This window comes from Sitophilus oryzae, unplaced genomic scaffold (assembly GCF_002938485.1).
Source record: "Sitophilus oryzae breed Bouriz unplaced genomic scaffold, Soryzae_2.0 scaffold_1178_pilon_pilon, whole genome shotgun sequence".
Taxonomy (NCBI): Eukaryota; Metazoa; Arthropoda; class Insecta; order Coleoptera; family Curculionidae; genus Sitophilus; species Sitophilus oryzae.
This window is the reverse complement of record NW_022145813.1, coordinates 186,886-205,981: the sequence shown is the minus strand read 5'-3', so window position 1 is coordinate 205,981 and position 19,096 is coordinate 186,886. Positions and strand designations below refer to the sequence as shown.

The 19,096-nt window shown below is 28.5% G+C and overlaps 2 protein-coding genes and 2 long non-coding RNA genes across 4 annotated transcripts in view; 1 reads left to right on the top strand and 3 right to left on the bottom strand.

The window, feature by feature from the left end:
• Positions 1 to 3,505: 3,505 nt before the first annotated feature.
• Positions 3,506 to 9,862, bottom strand: LOC115890241. Its single transcript, XM_030910423.1, has 5 exons — positions 7,395 to 9,862; positions 7,280 to 7,337; positions 6,865 to 7,008; positions 6,372 to 6,809; positions 3,506 to 6,312 (listed from the first exon to the last, which is right to left on the bottom strand). Exons 3-5 carry the CDS (start codon positions 6,992 to 6,994, stop codon positions 3,506 to 3,508), a joined length of 3,375 nt encoding a protein of 1,124 aa, XP_030766283.1. The 5' UTR covers positions 6,995 to 7,008; positions 7,280 to 7,337; positions 7,395 to 9,862.
• Positions 7,276 to 12,514, bottom strand: LOC115890209. The gene is made up of 5 exons (XM_030910375.1): positions 12,154 to 12,514; positions 12,029 to 12,097; positions 11,834 to 11,977; positions 11,571 to 11,618; positions 7,276 to 7,337 (listed from the first exon to the last, which is right to left on the bottom strand). The coding sequence occupies exons 1-5, from the start codon at positions 12,215 to 12,217 to the stop codon at positions 7,276 to 7,278; spliced, it is 387 nt and encodes a 128-aa protein (XP_030766235.1). The 5' UTR covers positions 12,218 to 12,514.
• Positions 12,515 to 14,530: 2,016 nt separating this feature from the next.
• On the top strand, positions 14,531 to 15,202 carry LOC115890415. The gene is made up of 2 exons (XR_004051632.1): positions 14,531 to 14,950; positions 15,022 to 15,202. It is a non-coding gene; the product is annotated as an uncharacterized LOC115890415 (long non-coding RNA).
• Positions 15,203 to 15,564: 362 nt separating this feature from the next.
• The window catches only part of LOC115890430, an 82,572-nt gene continuing 79,040 nt past the window's right edge, over positions 15,565 to 19,096 (bottom strand). Inside the window, exon 2 of the long non-coding RNA XR_004051640.1 lies at positions 15,565 to 15,754. This is a non-coding gene — a long non-coding RNA (uncharacterized LOC115890430). The remainder of the gene's footprint in view (positions 15,755 to 19,096) is intronic.

Genomic DNA, 19,096 nt, shown 5'->3' with positions numbered 1-19,096 from the left:
AATAAATAAACAAAATGAAAAAGAAGATTTTTAAGATCAATCTTTACTCATGCTAAAACAGTAGATTCAAAACATGCTAAATTTAAAGTTGGAGATCATGTACGTATAAAGCAAGTATCATGAGGCATTTTCAAAGGTTACACTCCAAATTGGTCAAATGGAAATATTTCGAATTAAAAAGTTAAGATGACAAATCCCAGAACATATATAATTGAAGATGAAAGAAATGAGAATTCAGGGTGGATTTATGAACAGAAGAGTTACAGAAAGCAAAACACTCTGATGTATGCAGCGATTGAAAAAATTCACAGAGAAGAAAAGGGAAACAAAGTTTATGTAAAATGGTTAGGATTAGATAAAAAGTTTAATACATGGATTAATAAAAATGATGTTGTATAGTTGTTTTATGTAACTTAAAATAAAATAAAGCACTAATTAATATAATATAGTTTTATTTAATATTTGGTTAAATACAAGTATTAGCAAATCGTGTTAAATACATTTTAGTTCTGTGTTCTTTGCTTAGTATTGGATCAAGAATAATCTTACAATTATTAATTCGTTTTTCAAAACGAAGTCTATCTAAATAATAAGTTCTAAATTCACATTTTCGTGCTTGTTTATAAGCAAAATTACACTGCACTAACACATAAAGTTTATTTTTCTCTTCCTGAAAAGTCACCGATTTCTTCATAATATTTTCTTTTGAGTTCATTCCTCTTCAACCTTTTTTCCAATTCCTCCGGGTACAGTATCAGGAACTCCAACATGGTTGAAACATTTTCACTGTTGGGATTTTGATTGGGTTGTAAAATGCGATAAATATTATCAATAGGATCACCTTCCTGAATTGAAATGCTGGTTTGGAATACTTTAAAGTAAAGTGAAAATTCTTGTTTCTTTATAATAGAAATTCTGTAATCCACAACTTCCTTTAATCGCCATAATGTTTCTATAGACTCATATCCTAAATATATATATCTTGAATATTCTTCTTTAATTTTTATAACAGGAAGACTGTTGACTTTCTCAAAATATAATTTAAAGTTGTCTATATTCAACATGGGTTCGTTAATTTGCTGGGGAAAGCAGAAGTAATTTTCAATAACTCCTCGATGATTGCAAAAACTATTCCAACTTTCTTCACTTAGAGTTATAGAAAAACCATTTTTTCCACCGATTATAATTTTCGGTGAAAAGTCTTGATTACTTATACCAACAATAACAAATTTTGATGAAGATTTATTCAAAAAGAAAATTTTTGAATTTAAAAGATTTTCAAAAACTTTAGAAGACATGGTGAATGAACTAAATAATATTAAGTTCTCCTCTTACTTTAATATTCGAACCCCTACCAATTCATACCCCACCTATTCATATCGTCAACTCATGCGCATTGCTTATTCGAAACAATATTTTAAATGAAATTGATTATTGAAAGTGTAAATTTCCTGTTTGAAATTTATAATAAAAAAAGATAATTAAAATTGTAATATACAAAAATATAGTAAAAGTTAAAAAGAGATTAACGATATTAAAAATGTTATATCCATTATTTTTTTCATTAATAAATTTAGTATAGTTGAATGATTCATTTTGAAAATGTGTATATTTTAATTCGGTTCTTTCAATCCAATTAGTATCAAAAATGGTTTGGTTTGAATAATGATATAAAATTTTAAAAAACCTACTAACATTTTCTCCTTTGTTGATGGGATATATAAAACTAAGTGTATTATTATTGATTAAACCAACTTTCATAAATTGACAATTTTTATCAAGTGTAATGTTTGTTTCATTCGAAAAACATATTTCACATCGGGTTACAGTGGGGGGATAATGAACATAAATAACATTTTGAAATATGAAATAAAGGAGAATAAAATGTGTTTGAGGAGCCATTGAAACAAAGTAAATATTTTATTAAAAATTTTATTTATCTACAATTTACTTCCATTCAAGATGGTTACCAAATGATATTTGACAATATCTTTTTTATAGATGAATATAAATACTTATTAGCATAAGAAATATATGTTGAAAAAAGATGTAAATTAATGAATAATAATATCATCAAAATTATGCATTCCAAAGAATTATTATTAGATTTTTTGAATTTTTGTTTCTTATTTTTTTTGTTTTGACTTAACCATAGACATTCATTTAAATTACATAATGGAGAAATTTTGTGATGTTCTTCGATAGGACAGTCATCATAGGTCCACTCATAAATTTCAGTTCCACAATAGTAACATTTGCATACGTCACTATATGAAATATAATAAAAGCCTGCTCCTGCTAATACCTCAGGTTCCAATTTTCCATTCCAGTTTTTAAAAGTAGAAAGTCGATTTTCAAAGGTTTTATAAGTAACATCATCAATATCTTTATCAAAACTTTCCAAACACATCTTAAGAAGGATTAATAAGAAATGAAATATTGTCAAACATGTATTCTATAAGTAGGTATATTTTTCATTGAAAATGCATTAACTCATATAAAAGTATATTATTAATAAGTAATACAATGTAAATAGTATAGTAATACAATGTAAATAGTATAGTAATACAATGTAAATAGTATATAACCTAAAGTACATTATGTAAAAATATATTTTACTTATTTAACAAAATTATATGAGTCACTTCAAATAAGTTTTATGGTTTCAGTTTTTCGTTACTCGTTTTTATTTTGTGTTGTGTCTTGTGCATAGGTAAATAATTGTTTCTGTATGAATCTATGTGAACTATTTTGTGTAAAGTTTGATGTTTCACACCATTAAAGAGTTTTATGACAAATGTTAAAACTAAATAAAAAATATATTGTATTATTTAAAAAATATTGTAAAACTGAAATACATAAAAATATATTTGTTTCTGTATAAATCTACAACTAATATCTATAAATTATAACAAGTTTAAAACACTCATAAGTGGAATTATGAATTAAATTTAAATCATTCCAGAGTAGAATGCTATTTAATACATTATACTTTTAATAAGTACAACTTTTCATAATTGTGTAAAGTTTTATGGTAAATGTTAAAACTAAAATACATAAAAATATATTTGTTCCTGTATAAATCTATATATCTATAAAATATATTGTATTATTTAAAAAATATATCGAGGTTTGGATTATCTGCATTCCACTGGTAAAATGAAATATCATGATGACCCCAAGCAAGTGTTTTAAAATCATGTGGAATTTGATACCTTTTATTATCTTCAGAATTCAATGCAATTTTATGTATTAATTCAGTAAAATTGAATGTAGTCTAGAACGAAAAACATACATGGAGCAAAAATTTTAAATTATTTTCTACTACATCTTTATAATGAATAAAAATCTAATTGGTTTTAATAGCATGTTTTTTTATACCTTTGGCTTTCTTTAATAAAGCCATTTTTTTTCTGTTTTCACATAATATGCTTTTGCCCCATTACCATAAAAGATTCAATGTTCTCCAGCATACTCATCCTTAAGTTACCAGCAACTGATTGTGTTATAGGCATCTCATGTGTATATTTGGCAAATAATTGGAGGTATCAAATTTATGAATATTTTTATGCATATCATGATAAACATTATTTGTTGTAATTTCAAGTATAAATGAATCAGTGTCTGTATACAGAAGAGCTACATTATCTTTATACAAAGGTTTTAAAAAATTATAAAAAAAATCATACATAACCGTTTTTGAAATATCTAATATGGAAAAGCCAACATATATTGGTTTGTTGTATGTAATCGATATTTTTTGCATTTGTATGGCTACTAAATTTTCTGAGAAAACAGTTAAATCTTTAAAATACGGTTTTGCAATGAGATTTTCAGCCCCATCTTTCCTTTTGTTTTTTTCCCATTCGGTAACAAGTCTTACATCAACTCTCCTATCCACATTTTCCATTGTTTTTCCATATATACTATTGTTTGCTAATTTAAAGGTGTGACGATCAAATTCATTTTTAGACTCATTACGTAACTTTGTGTTTAAATCTATAAATTTTTTCAACCAAGCAGATTGAGAAAATTGTATCACTCTATGGATTTTAGTTAACTTAAGACCGTTTTGCAAACATTGTTTTAGAAATTGGTAATGAATAACATATTTTGATTTATTGTACAAATTTGGAATTAATTTTGTAGATTTTGAATTAGGTGGTTTATAATTTTCTGGACAAAAAGGGAAATCGTTGTGGTAGTCATGAAGGTGTTCAGGATATTCTAAATCAACTTCTAAAACATAACCTTTGCTAGATGTATTAGAAAATGAAAAAATATCTAGATCTTTTATTTCTTTTTCTGACAACCATACAAAATCACCTGTTGGCAGATATTGGGACATTGCAAAACCATACAAGTTTGTTGCATCATAGTACATTATATACTTATTAGGTTTTGTTGCATCAAATTTTGAAAGAAAAGGATTATTTGCTTCAGATTTCCGTGTTATGCATGAACTTACTCCACCACGAACGCTATTTTTAAAAAAATGTATCATATCTGGATCTATCAGTAATTCCAGTTCTATGCCTGTAAATCGTAAACAAGCTTCCCAACTTAACCCTGGAAAAGTATAGAAGTGTGCAGGGTCTAGTTTATAAGTAGACAAACATGTTTTTCGAAAATTTTCGAAAATATCAGCTAAAAGCATTGTGTCAGATAGCAAATATATATCTGAATAATGTCCTATACATTCGCATTCAAATAATTTCCAAACTTTAAGAGCTCTTTCATATTCCTCGTCAGAAATATGTTCATCTGTTAAACTATTAAAAAACTCATCTTTTTCAGGGAGAAATTTTTCCTCTAATTTTTCAAAACTATCGATGTAATTATAAGGAAACACACCTTTTTGACGAATAAGTTTAAAATGTTCCTCATCATTAAAAAATTTTCTTATTTCTATACATTGTTCATCTTTGAGGGTATCTGAAAGTTTAGATAAAGAAAATGATAAGAATTGAAATGAGTCGATAAATCTAAGTGATAGATTCTTTTTTTTTAAATTTCTTGTATGTTTATCAAAATAATTGTCTACATGAATATGTTTTTCAAAGGAAATATATTTTTCTTTATTTTGTGGAATTACTGATATTTGTTCTTTATTTGAACACATATTCTTTAAAAATAGGTGGCTGTCGTAATTACGTAAGTTGTGCATTATAACTGGAATAAAATTAGGAATTTTATAATTTATATTACACAAAGAATGAGCTGGTCCTCTATAGTTGCCTGTAATGTGACAATAATCGGCAACTTTATCCCCTAAAAGTGGTTTATCACAAATATGACATTTTGTGGCATTGTTATGTGTAGTTTGTTCTAATTCAGTTAGAGTATTCATTTTCTTAGGAGTCTTTAAAAATGTTTGATATAAATTTAACGCATCTTGTTCTAGAGAATTTATAAAAACTTTTTCACTATCCAAACCTCTATATTTTTCAAACTTAGAATATGTATCATCAAATGAACATTTGACATAATACGCAAAAGAGTATGGAATATGTTCAAAATTTTTTACAGTATATGAACTATTTGGATCTTCTACATTTTCATTATTATTTAATGGTTTTAAAATACATTCAAAGTCTGCATAAATCACAAAAGGAACTTCCATTTGTTTTTGATAATTTGTATATTTTAATATATTTTCATATGCCACATTTCCATATTTATCTTTAACTAGTTCTTTAGAAGGTAAATTAATTTTAACATGATCACAATCATAACTATTATGGTATTGTAATTTTTGTTCTGTATCAAAATATTGCAAACATCCTTCACATAAATATTTTCTACCATTGTGTTTGCTAAGTTGTTTAGAAATTAATTTAGAAAGATCGGAAATGTAGCAATAATGAAGATTTCCATCATCATCGTTTATCAATAATAAATTAACATGAATATTTTTTTTAGCATTTGTGAAATGTAGAGGACCAATTATTTCATATTCTTCATTTTTAGAAATTTTATTATAATATTTTTCTAAACCGTATACATTAATAGAAATATTGTTTTGATTTTCAAATTTTTTAATGTTTTTTAATGTTATTGGAAAATCAATACCTGCAGTGTTCAAAACCGTTGAATAATGAGGGTATGATGATGTAACAAAGTCAACACCTGTTGGAGGATGAAGAGCTGCAACTATGGACCATGCGAAGCAGTAGTCATCGTTATTTCTTATGTTAACTACAGCTTGACGTCGTACTATTTCAGGAGGTAGTTCAATAAATGATGATGCTCTCAAAGGATTGAATTTATTAATGTTAATTTCCAAATGAATAAAATTAAGTAAGATCCATCCTGAAACCAGAAATAAAAATTAATTACATATATATTTTAGATTAAAGTTAAACACTTACCCGAATCTTTTTCTGCAAACTCATCTGCCTTATTGTCAATAACTGTTACAAATTCTTCTATCAAATCCTTTGTTTCGGCACTATTGCAAATGACTTTAAATGGAGTGTTGAATGATTTTACATCATGATTATCAGTACTTGGATTATAATAATAGCCAAAAAGCTCCATATTAATTTTAAGGCATGTGTGTTTTCTTAATTGATCCTCAAATATACGAAGAATCTTTTTTTCCAATTTTATAAAGTAATTTTTAACATTTAAGATCATCTCCTCCATAGATAATCTATATGTTATTATTCGTTCTTTGAATGCAGATTTAATAATTTGTACTCCAGGTTGTTCAATTATTTTAGAATTATTTTTGTGTGTGTTTGATCGCAGATGACCAAACCATAAATTTTGTGATATTGACTCTTTGCATTCTTCACAATATTTCTCTATAAATACAATTATTTTGTTAATTTCAAAAGGTTATAACATAAAAAATCTTACTTTTTTCTTCAGGTGTAGACGTTGTCAACCATCTGTTTAGAAAGGATGATTTGTTGCAGGCACTTTTTAAATGGCGAGATAGGTTGTCTTTACGAGTAAAGTTTTTTTTACAGGATGGGCAAATAAACATCTTTCAATTTTATTCTGTAAATAAATTTATGGTTTTATTATTAAATTTTATTCTGTTATATGAAAGGTTAAATTTGGAAAAAGAATGTATAAATATAATTTAATTAAAAAAATAAATGAAAAAATGTAAATATTTAATTAAATGAATCCACTAACGTATCAAAACATTGTTTTAAAAGTTCTAGTTCTTCAGCATTTCCTTTATCAATTTGAGTTTTTTTAAACTAGCAATAAATTAATTTTTTGATTCATTTAAAAAAATATTTACCTGTAAAAAAATATTTACCTGATTCTGCCGAAAATCGATCTTTTGTCATGTGATTCCCGATTTTCACAAAATCTCTCTGTAAAAGAAAATATTTATAAGACTAAAATTGTAAAACAGTGAGAAAAAGTCTTACCCTTTTTTCAGCAGACTTTCCAAGCCATCAGTTGAAAAACTTGACTAGTTACAAGCTACTCTCATATGATGTTTAAGACTAAAAGATTTAACACAAGATGTATAATTGAACATGTTGGTACTTTAGTTCTATAAAAAATTCTATGTTACAACTCATTATTATGTTAATTTGATGAACTTTAATTTTACTCTAGTTACTGTTGGTTGTGATTTTCTACTGTTCATGTATCCATGGTGAATTAAATTTAGACAGTCAGTTTTGTTAGTGTGTTTGTTGTCTGTTTTGCGGTTTATCTGTTTGTTTATTTTTATTGTTGGTTATAATTTACTATTTATGTGAATTAAATTATTTAGACAGACAGTTTCGTTAGTGTGTTTGTTGTTTGTTTTGCGGTTTATCTGTTTATTTATTTTTATTGTTGGTTGTATTTTTTTACTATATATGTGAATTAAATTTAGACAGACAGTTTTGTTAGTGTGTTTGTTGTCTGTTTTGCGGTTTACCTGTCTGTTAGTGTTGTTTGTTTGTTTTTATTGTTGGTTGTATTTTTTTACTATATGTATGAATTAAATTTAGACAATTAGTTTTGTTAGCGTCTTTGTTATCTGTTTGTTTGTTTGTTTTATTGTGGTTGAGTGTTTGTTGGTTATATTTTTTCTACTGTTTATGAATATTGAATTAAATTTAGACATGCTGTCTGTTTTGTAGTTTATCTGTTTATTAGTATAGTTTGTCTATTTTAATTTTACTGTGGTTAATGTTTAGTTGTGTTTACTATTATTTATTTGATTTGTCCATAGTGGGATTACTGACTGTTTTTTTATCTTTTTTGTTAATCTATTTATCTGAGTGTTTTTATATTATTTTTATTTTTTTATATTATTCTATTAATTATAATAGAATATATGTTATACTATTATATATTATATACTATTTTAATGTTTACTACGAGTTAAATTTGAAGAATGTTATTTTTATTTTAAATTAAATGTAAAATACAATTAAAACTGGACAAGTTTTTGAATAGAAGTCTTAATTTTATTAGATGAATATGTAAAACTATAACTTACCAAAACTATAGATATTAACTTTAACTAACACAAATAATGTTTATCAAAATACCCTTAATTTTATTGCAATGGGTGCGAAATTTACAACCAAACCATCTGACTGCCTTTGTCTTTTATAAGCAACTGGTCGACAGAGGCGAGGTCGATCTGAGATTATATCTGCAGGTATCTTGTTCTCGGTTCTCTCTGAGATCGTTGAACCTGTGATACTGGTTTTATTTTTTAAATTTTATATTTATATTAGAGATGAGCAATGTTTTGAAATATCAATCGGTTTAATCGGTTTTGTGTTAAATCAATAGAATTTTTACATGATGTGAAATAAAACTGCAAATATTTATAGTCACATTTATTTTAATCCCCTTTTTATACTCTGGACAAAGTAATATCTAATTATATCTTTTCGAAACTGCACTAAATATTTATAATGTAAACCACATAGTGGACACTTAGTTGTCATTTTTGAATCGTAACGTACATCATTCCATGTTAATATACAGTTTAAGCAAAAAAAGTGTGAACATGTATTTGGCACACATGTTTCGTAGCAATCAACCATGTCTTGACAAATAGCACAAAACAGTCGCTTAATTTCTTCTATATTTTCTTTTGTATATTGTTCGCAGGTTATAGTTTCTTCTTCTTCCCTAGGAGGAGATTGTAATATACTAAGTATAGATTGATGTTGAATAGTAAAACTGGTCTGTTGAGAGAGGGTTTGTAAATTATTTTCTTCGGCCATTCTGAACTAATACTTTTAGTGGCTTTTACTATATATGACTAGACATTGATATAGTGGGAGTAAAAATAAGTGGGGATAAGAATATCTCTGTTTCTTTATATCACCCTATCTTCCTCGTTGAAGAAAAAGTAGGAATGAATCGACATATTTTTTTAATATCGATTGATATCGATAGTTATTATCTAAATAGAAAGACTTTTTTAATATAACGAAATATCGAAAAGTAGAATATCGAAAAGTAGAATATCGATATTTCTGTACGTCCCTATAAGCGAACAGTTCAATGCCGGCTAGGACCGCTGTATCGGAGTAGGGGGAGGAGGAGGAGTTGAAAATAATTTTAAAATTGAAATCAGTATTTAAAATACATTGTTACTATAAATAGCATACTAATAAATCAAATTACAGGAATCTATATTTGAATTAACGGTTTTTCCCACCAAAAGTTGCAATGTTTCGCCACGTTGATAAGAGACGGTGCTACCGTCTACATCTTACCGCTATATGGAGACAGCGCCGAAAGACTATTGCGATATGATCCGGATGGTTTGGGCGGCTCGATGAAAGATCTCGCCGTGTAGCCTCACCAATCCTTTTGATTAATTAAAACTATTCGATGAAAAACAGTTTGATGGAAATCAGTATATTTTTGTATCAGCTTTCTAACTAGTATTTTTCTTATTGTATTGCATCACTCTTGATGAATTAGAGATTCGCTACCCTCTAAAGACCCACATATGTATATACCTATGTCTCTGGCTTCAGCATAATCTAGCCATTCTGCTCGACCATCAGTGGAAATGTAGTAATATATAGGATGCATTATTTTATTTATTTTTTGATATGTATTATGTTTTTGTTTTATTATATTATATTTTTAAATTATATATTTTAATTTTTGTAATTAGTTATTAAGTTACTATTTATAATTTTATTTGTATTGTTTTAGAATTATATATTTTAGTTTAGTAATTAGTTATTAAGTTACTGTTCTAAAATTTTATAATTTTATATATTAATATAGTATTAAGTTAAACATTTGTAAACTAAGTATTTTTATTTATTAATATGTGGTAATTATATTTTATTAATAATTTAAAATATTATGCTAGATATATAGATTATACTAGATATTATTCTTACTGATGTTCAAGCTAGGTATATAAACGAAAATCTTAGAATAAATATCAAAATATACTGGAAATAAAAAGGAGTAGGGGAAAGGGTAGAATTAGTGGTGGGAGGAGGAGGAGGAGGAGGACGAGGAGGAGTATTTTGAGGAGGAGGATCTCTCATATATTATCTACTTAGTACTGGGAGAATTGTCAGATCAGGGGCTTGGAACACCCTCAAAAAGGAAATACCACTTCTGCAACTCCCAATGGACGATATGCCAAGAACGTACAACTTTGACAAACATGTCAATGTAGTATTGAGCAATGAAGGATTGGAAGAGCGAAACGCTTGTGGTTAAAGACCATGCCATAGCGGTATACTGATGCTTCCCAAAACCAATGCAGGAACAGGGGATCGGAGGTGTTTGGGCCGAGAATAGTACTCGAACAATGGGTACCTAATTATCCTACAGGCAGAAAATCTACGCTATCGAGAGATGCGTACAGCTTATGTAGATAGGAACTATCAGGAAACAAAGAAATAGCCATCTTATCTGATAGTCAAGCAGCATTAAGGCGATCAACTCAGTATCAATCAATTCGAGGTGGTAGAATGCATAGAAGCTGAATAAATTAGCCAAAGAAAACAAAGTCCTCCTGCACTGAGTGCCCTGCTCACCAAGGAGGTAGAGGCAATGAAAAAGCAAATAATCTAGCTAGGAAGGGCAGAACCTCCACTAACTGGACCAGAACCGTTCTGCTTTCCAAGTGGTAACCAACTCAAGGCGGAACTCAAGAACTTGAAGATTCCATCACACCAACCTGGAATGGAAATCTTGCAATGGTCCTAGGACACTCGAAGAAGTTTCTGAGGGCTTATGATCAAGAAAAATCACAGATCTTCCTGGGTCTGAGTAGAACAATCTTCGGATTGTCACGGGTTTTAACAGGACACTGTCTCCTCAATGAACACCTCAGTAGATTGAAACTAAGAAGAAACGGCAGATACGAATTCATGGGGAAAGATAGTGAAACACCAGTACACCTCATCACTGGAGGTGCGCCGAGACATTAACCATTCGTGCCATGAATTTTGGTACGACTGATATTGGAGATGGAGAACTACCCTCTATAAAACCGTCCCAGATACTGGCTTTTGTCAAAGCCCTGGGACTGTATGATGAGTTATGATTCAAGAAAGGGGGACACAATGGATCTGTAAGGTCGAAGTGATTAACCCCCCTCCCACTCATTCTAATTCTAATTCTAATAGAGGAAATTTCCGGTTTAATTGCATCTAAAACAAACAAGTAAGTTTAATTATGTATATTTACTGTATCTTATTTAAGCTTTTATTTTTAGAAATCATGCTTTAACACCAGCTGACATGGTATTTATCACATTACGGTTCTTAGCAACAGGATGTTTTCTGCAAAGTGTTGGTGATATCAGTAACAGTAATGTACATATATTATAGACAAATTAAAACTTAATTTATTAGAAAGTTTTTACCTTTTTTCGCACTTGGACAAAGTTGAATTGATTTGGGAGTTTTTAACATATCAGGAGTATAGTGACTCCAGATATGTTGAGCTTTCGAGGGACCTGGAACGGCTGGAACTTCTATTAAATTTACTCCTTTCAATTCATTTGGATCTAGAATTTCACTTGAATAGTAAAGTAAAACAAACTTTATTAATAAATTACCATTATGGGTGATTTCCTCTACAGGATTAATATGTTCTACAGGATTTTCTATTATAATATTTAATGATTCTGAAATTGAAATGAATATATGTTTATGCGCATTAAAGATAAAAACTATAATTTACCTGCAGCATCATCATCAAATTCTGAATTGCGGCCAGTAAGTTGTGTTCCTAAAATGTCATACATATCATTGTCTATTGTATTAATTACTATATTCCTAAGGGAAGCCTAAGAAATTAATTGATTTTTTCATTTTTACTTTTTTATGGTCTGGGAAATTACGCGAATTGCGTTGCTATAGATACGTTCTAAAGTGTAACAATCCTGAATTTATTTGTTAGAGGCACGTTCTGCGTTTTGAGTACACATTATCAAAATAAAAATGTTTTTTTTAATGCTGGGAAAGTTTCGCTTGAACACAATGTTATCCAGATAAATCAGGCTCATTATAATAATAAAATTATGATTAGGTAGATAGGTAATAAGTATTGTGTTAAGATGGGTAAATACAGTATTTAAAATAAAACAATCTATGCATTTGTTTAATATCTATTTATTTCTCCTTATTAATAATTTATTTTTATTTGTTCCGCTTTTAAAATTCGTATTTATGTGTCAATTATCAAAATGTGTCAAAATTAATATTCATATTACGCGATGGTTAGAATTCAACCAAGGATATATAGAAGAAGGATATTCAACTCCCTATAGCGGGCTATGTAGGAAAATATGCCGTATTTTGTCGAGGAAGACGATTACGTCACGACCAATGAGCGTCGAGTATTTGAAATTGAAAACATATAAATTGACGGTAACCCATGGTACAAAGAATACAAGGTATGATCGATAGCGGCTCCAATTTCGTTCAGTTCGCGCATACCACCTGTGACGTCACTAGGAAAATAATGAATAAATAAAAAATAAAGAAAGTTGACAGGAGATCTGCAATTTTTGGGGTTATGGTTAAGAATTGTTTATTTTAAGACTTTTTAGTTCGTTTAATTTAATAATTACTAAAACCAGCAGTTCCAAAAATATATTTAAAAATAATAATTATCTATTAACATGGATTTGGACGATAGGTAAGAATACTGAATTTATTTCTATATTCGGTATAAAATTGTTTATTAGGTTTTTAGTTTGCGATGTTTATGGTAAATAATTTTCATTTTCATTGCCTCTGAATTCACATGAGGACAGAGTTGAGGATATCTATGGAAAAGTAACCACAAGAGGAATTGTTACATCATTTAAAAAATATTGGGAAGTTTATTGTTTCCCATCGAAAAGTAGAAAATGCCAATGCAGATGAACGTATTGTAATTGTGATAGAAGTAATTCTAAGGGTGAAGTTTATTATAATTAGTGGAAGTAATACCAAGGGTGAAGTTTATTATAATTAGTGACCTCTGCTTCTTTTTATATGTAGAAGTTTCTGGTTTTGAGAATAAATCGGTTGAACGACACCCAAAATTTAAAGGAAGTATTTGCATACCCAGAATATGCCCATCAAGGATTATATAGCTCAAATTTCCTTAATGGTAGGCAATTATTCAATGCGAATTAACTTTTTAAGTGACTGAAATATTAAATAGTTTATTTACAATATGGTATATCACTAAAAATATATTACTTTTAGGTACAATTAGGGCCCGATACATTTCAAAAAGTAGAATATTATTTTATATTAAATGAGGTATTGTACCAACAATCAATTTATATTAATACCGGAGATTAAAAAATAACAGAATAAATAGTTCTTTTTTTTATACTACAAAAATAAACTATAGAATACAACAGTATTTAAAAAATAAATAAAAAGTTATGTCCCGGCCGAGATTCGAACTCCGGTCTCTCGCTTCCTAGCCCGACTCCTTACGCACTGCTCCACAGTAACTTGCTTAGCGATAATTCAATGACGGTATATAAACAAAAAAACAGGTTTATAACAATATCTTGACGATTTGAACTGGCGCGCGGAGCGTGCTGACCAATAGCGCCTGTTATCACCTGTGACGTAGCGACCAACCTGCGCAATATCATACCTTGTATTCTTTGTACCATGACGGTAACCTATGTTTTTTGACTCATTACCACCTCATTACTCATATCACTGACAGATGTGATGAGATTATTATTGTAATTTATAGATCCAAACGTTTTTTGAATAAATAATTTATTTTAAAGTTATATCCTAGAGGTTTGGTTTGGCCTTCTATATTCTGGTATTTGTCTACTAATAAATAATATCTTATTTTGTATTTCGATGTATGGAAATCCGCAAGTTTTGTATCTGAAGCCGCAAAGAAATTTCGCTCTATAGTGAGAAAAATGTTATTATATCTTTTTAGACGTGTAGAATTACAAAATTTCTTATTTCAGATGTTCTAAATGTGAGTGCATGTCAAAAATTTAAATATATACTTGAAATATTATTTCAAGTTATATGCTTTGACATTTTTTGGAAGTAAACAAATATTGAAGAAAGTGTTGTGCCTTCACAGAATTTAAATTGGCATTAGGAATAGATTTCCTTGATTTAGTAATAATATTGCTCATAGAAATTGATAATGTGAAGAATAACAATACAGGAACATAGAATAACAAGAAAGAAATTCTAGCAGCAAGTTAGGTTATGAGATAAATTTTATTTATATAGTTTGTTTAAAGAGTTTAGTTTGAAAAAAAGTTAAAACAATTATTATTGTCCAGGTTATATTTGATAACTGTTGTTAATTGATAACATATTACAGGGATACAGTAAAAAGACAAAACATTTAGACCCTTTGAAAGAGAAATGTTTGCAATGGATATTAATAAATTCTAGCCAATTTGTACGATGTACAATGCAGGCAATATTTCTGCCTCCTAATGCACTATTCGCTTAAAAGAAGATGTGGGTATTGTATTTATACCTAGGTAGTTAATGATACATGGAATATATTTCTATATTATTGCAATAACGATGTCTTTATGTTGTATTTTTTTAGAACAGATTTATTATTAGTTGGCTAGTGTGTTAGTAGGATAGCCATTGGTAGTTATAAAGTATGAAGTCGTCAGGTATTAATAATAGGAATTGATCAAAGCTTATACATTTATTGTGATATTTATATTGTGAATTTAAGTAGTTAGAGTTTTGGTTGTTTAATAAACGAATTAATGTGCTTATTGTGATCTAATTAAAAGAACAATGAAAAGTTGAATACCATAGGGGTACGTATGTTATACAAAGAATTTGCATCAACATTTTTTTGGTTATATACTTGTACTGATATTTGTTTCTTGAACTAAAGAATTATACAGTACCTACTACACAATATAATAATCTGCAGCTACATAGGTAGGTAGCTGTTGGTAATTAAATTTTTTATCTAATATAATATCTAACATCAGAAATATTGTTAATTATCAACTATAAACAACTAAGAACTAGAATTATCAACTATAAACACAATATAATATACTGTATCTTAAGCAATATGTAATTATTTAACAATTAATTTTTTTGGGAAATAAAAACTGGTACTAAATTCTTTTTGACTATTTAATTTCTAAGTCACAAATAATGGTGGACAAATAGCAAGAAAATTATACAAGTAAAACATAATTTTAACTTATTTCTCTAATGGAATTTTGGTATTGATCTACTTAGTAGGATATGCAGTTTATCATATTTTTGAATATTTATATTCAATATTGTTCAGGAACAGCCCAATTACTCTGAAAAAAAAATATATGGTCAAATTCTTTGAAAAGAAACTTTTAAAATCAGTAATGATAAAAAAATATATAATTGTTGTATAGCAGAACCAGGGGACACAGAATTAGGGGAATTAACAATAGATTATTAAAAACTGCCTTCTCTTAAAAAAGTAGTATTATATGCACTTAGAAAGACTATAAAGGATATAAGTACGCATAGAAAGAAAGTAAGTATCTATACTACTGATATATATATATAACTATATATGAATACGATACCTACAGTATACAATATTACTAGTATAAAAATAACAGCACAGTCGGCACACTTTAAAATAAAAAAGCAGCATAATATTCAGGTATGTATATAAGTAAAATTTTCTCAAAAATATTAGAATATGAAATAAATTGCAACTAAATTTTAATTAATAAACATAAACAAATAAAATTGTCAGTGTTATTAAAACTTATGCAAATATATGTTACCTTAATACTTGTCTTTAATCCTACTCTTCTGACATGGCTTTTCAAACTTATCCCCAAATCTCAATTCTTGTTATTAAGAATAATATTTATGAACTTTTGTTTCCATATTAATTTCAATATATTTGAATAAAACTGGAAAAATAATCAATATTGACACTTGAAATATTAATTTCTTATGTCCTTAAATTATTTATATCGTGTTATACATAATATTTACATAAATATTCAATTTAAAAATAGATCAGCACTTGAACGAGTGAATATAAAATAGTATATCATCAATTTCTATGAGCAATATCATTACTAAATCAAGGAAATCTATTCCTAATGCCAATTTAAATTCTGTGAAGGCACAACACTTTCTTCAATATTTGTTTACTTCCAAACAATGTCAAAGCATGTAACTTGAAATAATATTTCAAGTATATATTTTAATTTTTGACATTAAGCACTCACATTTAGAACATCTGAAATAAGAAATTTTGTAATTCTACACGTCTAAAAAGATATAATAACATTTTTCTCACTACAGAGCGAAATTTCTTTGCGGCTTCAGATACAAAACTTGCGAATTTCCATACATCGAAATACAAAATAAGATATTATTTATTAGTAGACAAATACCAGAATATAGAAGGCCAAACCAAACCTCTAGGAAATAACTTTAAAATAAATTATTTATTCAAAAAACGTTTGGATTTTGGATCTATAAATTACAATAACAATCGTCATCACATTTGTCAGTGAAATGAGTCAAAAAACATAGGTTACCGTCAATTTATATGTTTTCAATTTCAAATACTCGACGCCCATTGGTCGTGACGAAATCGTCTTCCTCGACAAAATACGGCACGTTTTTTTTGGGCCAGTCGAATATCCTTATTCTATATATCCTTGAATTCAACTAAACCCTGACCGGCCCTGATTAAACCGGTAACGCCGCTACATTGACAGGTGTTACCCGCTCATAAAGTGTGGCGGATCGATATCGACAATCCCATCCATACTAGGGCTGTGCATAGAATCCCGAGCGAAGTCTATCGGTGCCAAGAAGAAAAGAAGAAGAAGAGCGGCATCGGCTGACAAATAAGACATAACGTGTTTTTCAATAATTATTTTATTGTAGAATAATTATTTAGTTGTGTACAGGGCCATGTAAGTAAAATATTAAAAATGGTTCCAGCAAAAGTTTCCCAGTTATGACGGATGATGGCGCTGATCGTCAAAATTTTTGGACAGGGATTTTGCTTACCGACAATACGACGTGAGCTACGACCGGACCAGGACCTATCAGCAGGGGGTGACAGTGAAATAGGAAAATTGGAAACAGTCATTAGTGTCATTCCTGTCATTCTCCTCACGACAAGTATGGCCGCCTAGACAAGGACAGCATTGTTTTTGTCTAACTATTGTCTAACTTCACAGTTTAGAATTGACAGATTTCAGTTTCAGAGACAACTTCAGATTTGTTCTAGAACAAATTCGAAAATATTCGACGCCATTTTAATTCATTCCGTTTAGTTTCTGTTTTGGAAGTTCAATTTAATATTTCGGCTGAAATTTATAAATATAATGGTAATAAAGTATATAAAATATATATTACATGAAGAATCCTGGAGAAAACGACGTTTCTGCAGTAGTAGGTATGTCCCATGTATATGAAAATAGGTAGTAAATAAACACTGTTTTTACATTTTTTAGATGCAAGAAAAGGGTATTATAATATCTTTGATCGGCGATTTTTCTGAAAATGGAAGCAATTTACAGCAAGGTAAGATCATTGTTAACTATAGCCAACATTAGTTATCTCCAGTATGTGCGATTTATTGTCAATAATGCAATAAATCGGACTGATAATCTGATTATGTTATCCGACTAAAAAAGTCTCTTTTGCTTCTTTTTGGATTTATAAGCCAGGTCTCTTTGGGAATAATGGACGCTTTTTTAAACAGTATATTTATATTTTATACCTATTGATATTTTTACATTGTTAATTTTAGTATAAAAAAATTGTTTTTCTGTTTTCAGGTTTTTGTATAAGGCTCCTGTTTTCATGTTCCTGTGTCCGTTTTCTGTCCTTGAAGTCTGCGAATACGTGTGTTTTATTTACAAATTACTGTAAGTCATGCTTATACCTTAACTAATTTACGTTAAAAGTACATATAATTAACTAATTGGTATTGAAACAATACAATCCTCTATATTTTTATATTTGTTTAGTCACGTTGTTCCATATTTCAAATAAATATATGTGAATAAATAATTTTTGGTTTTATTTATGAAAAGTAAAAATACAAAATACATTTGAACTGAAAGAGGACCCGCCATTGAATAACCGGAAACGGAAATGAAAATTAAGCCATCATGTCCTTATCATGTCAACCTGTCAATTGGAAAATTAGTTCTCCAGACGACAACGAAGGCTTTCGGTGGCGTATCGTGTTTCCACGATTTAACACAGAGTTGACACTTCTTTCTAGTTAATTATTTTATGCCTATCAGAATGATCAGTCTTTCTTGGACATTTGCCGCGGAAGTGTGTGTTAATTTCTGTTGTGATAAGTGTGGTTGTGTTTGCAGTTTGATTTTTCGGTTTTGATATTATGTTAAAATTAATTTTGAAGTATTGTATCACCTGTTTTTATGTAATAGTACTTTTTTTAGTTCTATGATCTGATATGTTATGATTTGTTAATGTTTGTTTAACAATGTTATACCAAAGAGGTTATACTTAATATATACTTATGAATTTGCATAGCCTAACTTTTTATCAATAAACTTCAGATTATTTAATTCCTTTTGTTTGTGTTTGTAATTTTATTTTTAAGACATATTATGTGATTGTTTCACATAATATGTTTTAAAAATAAAATT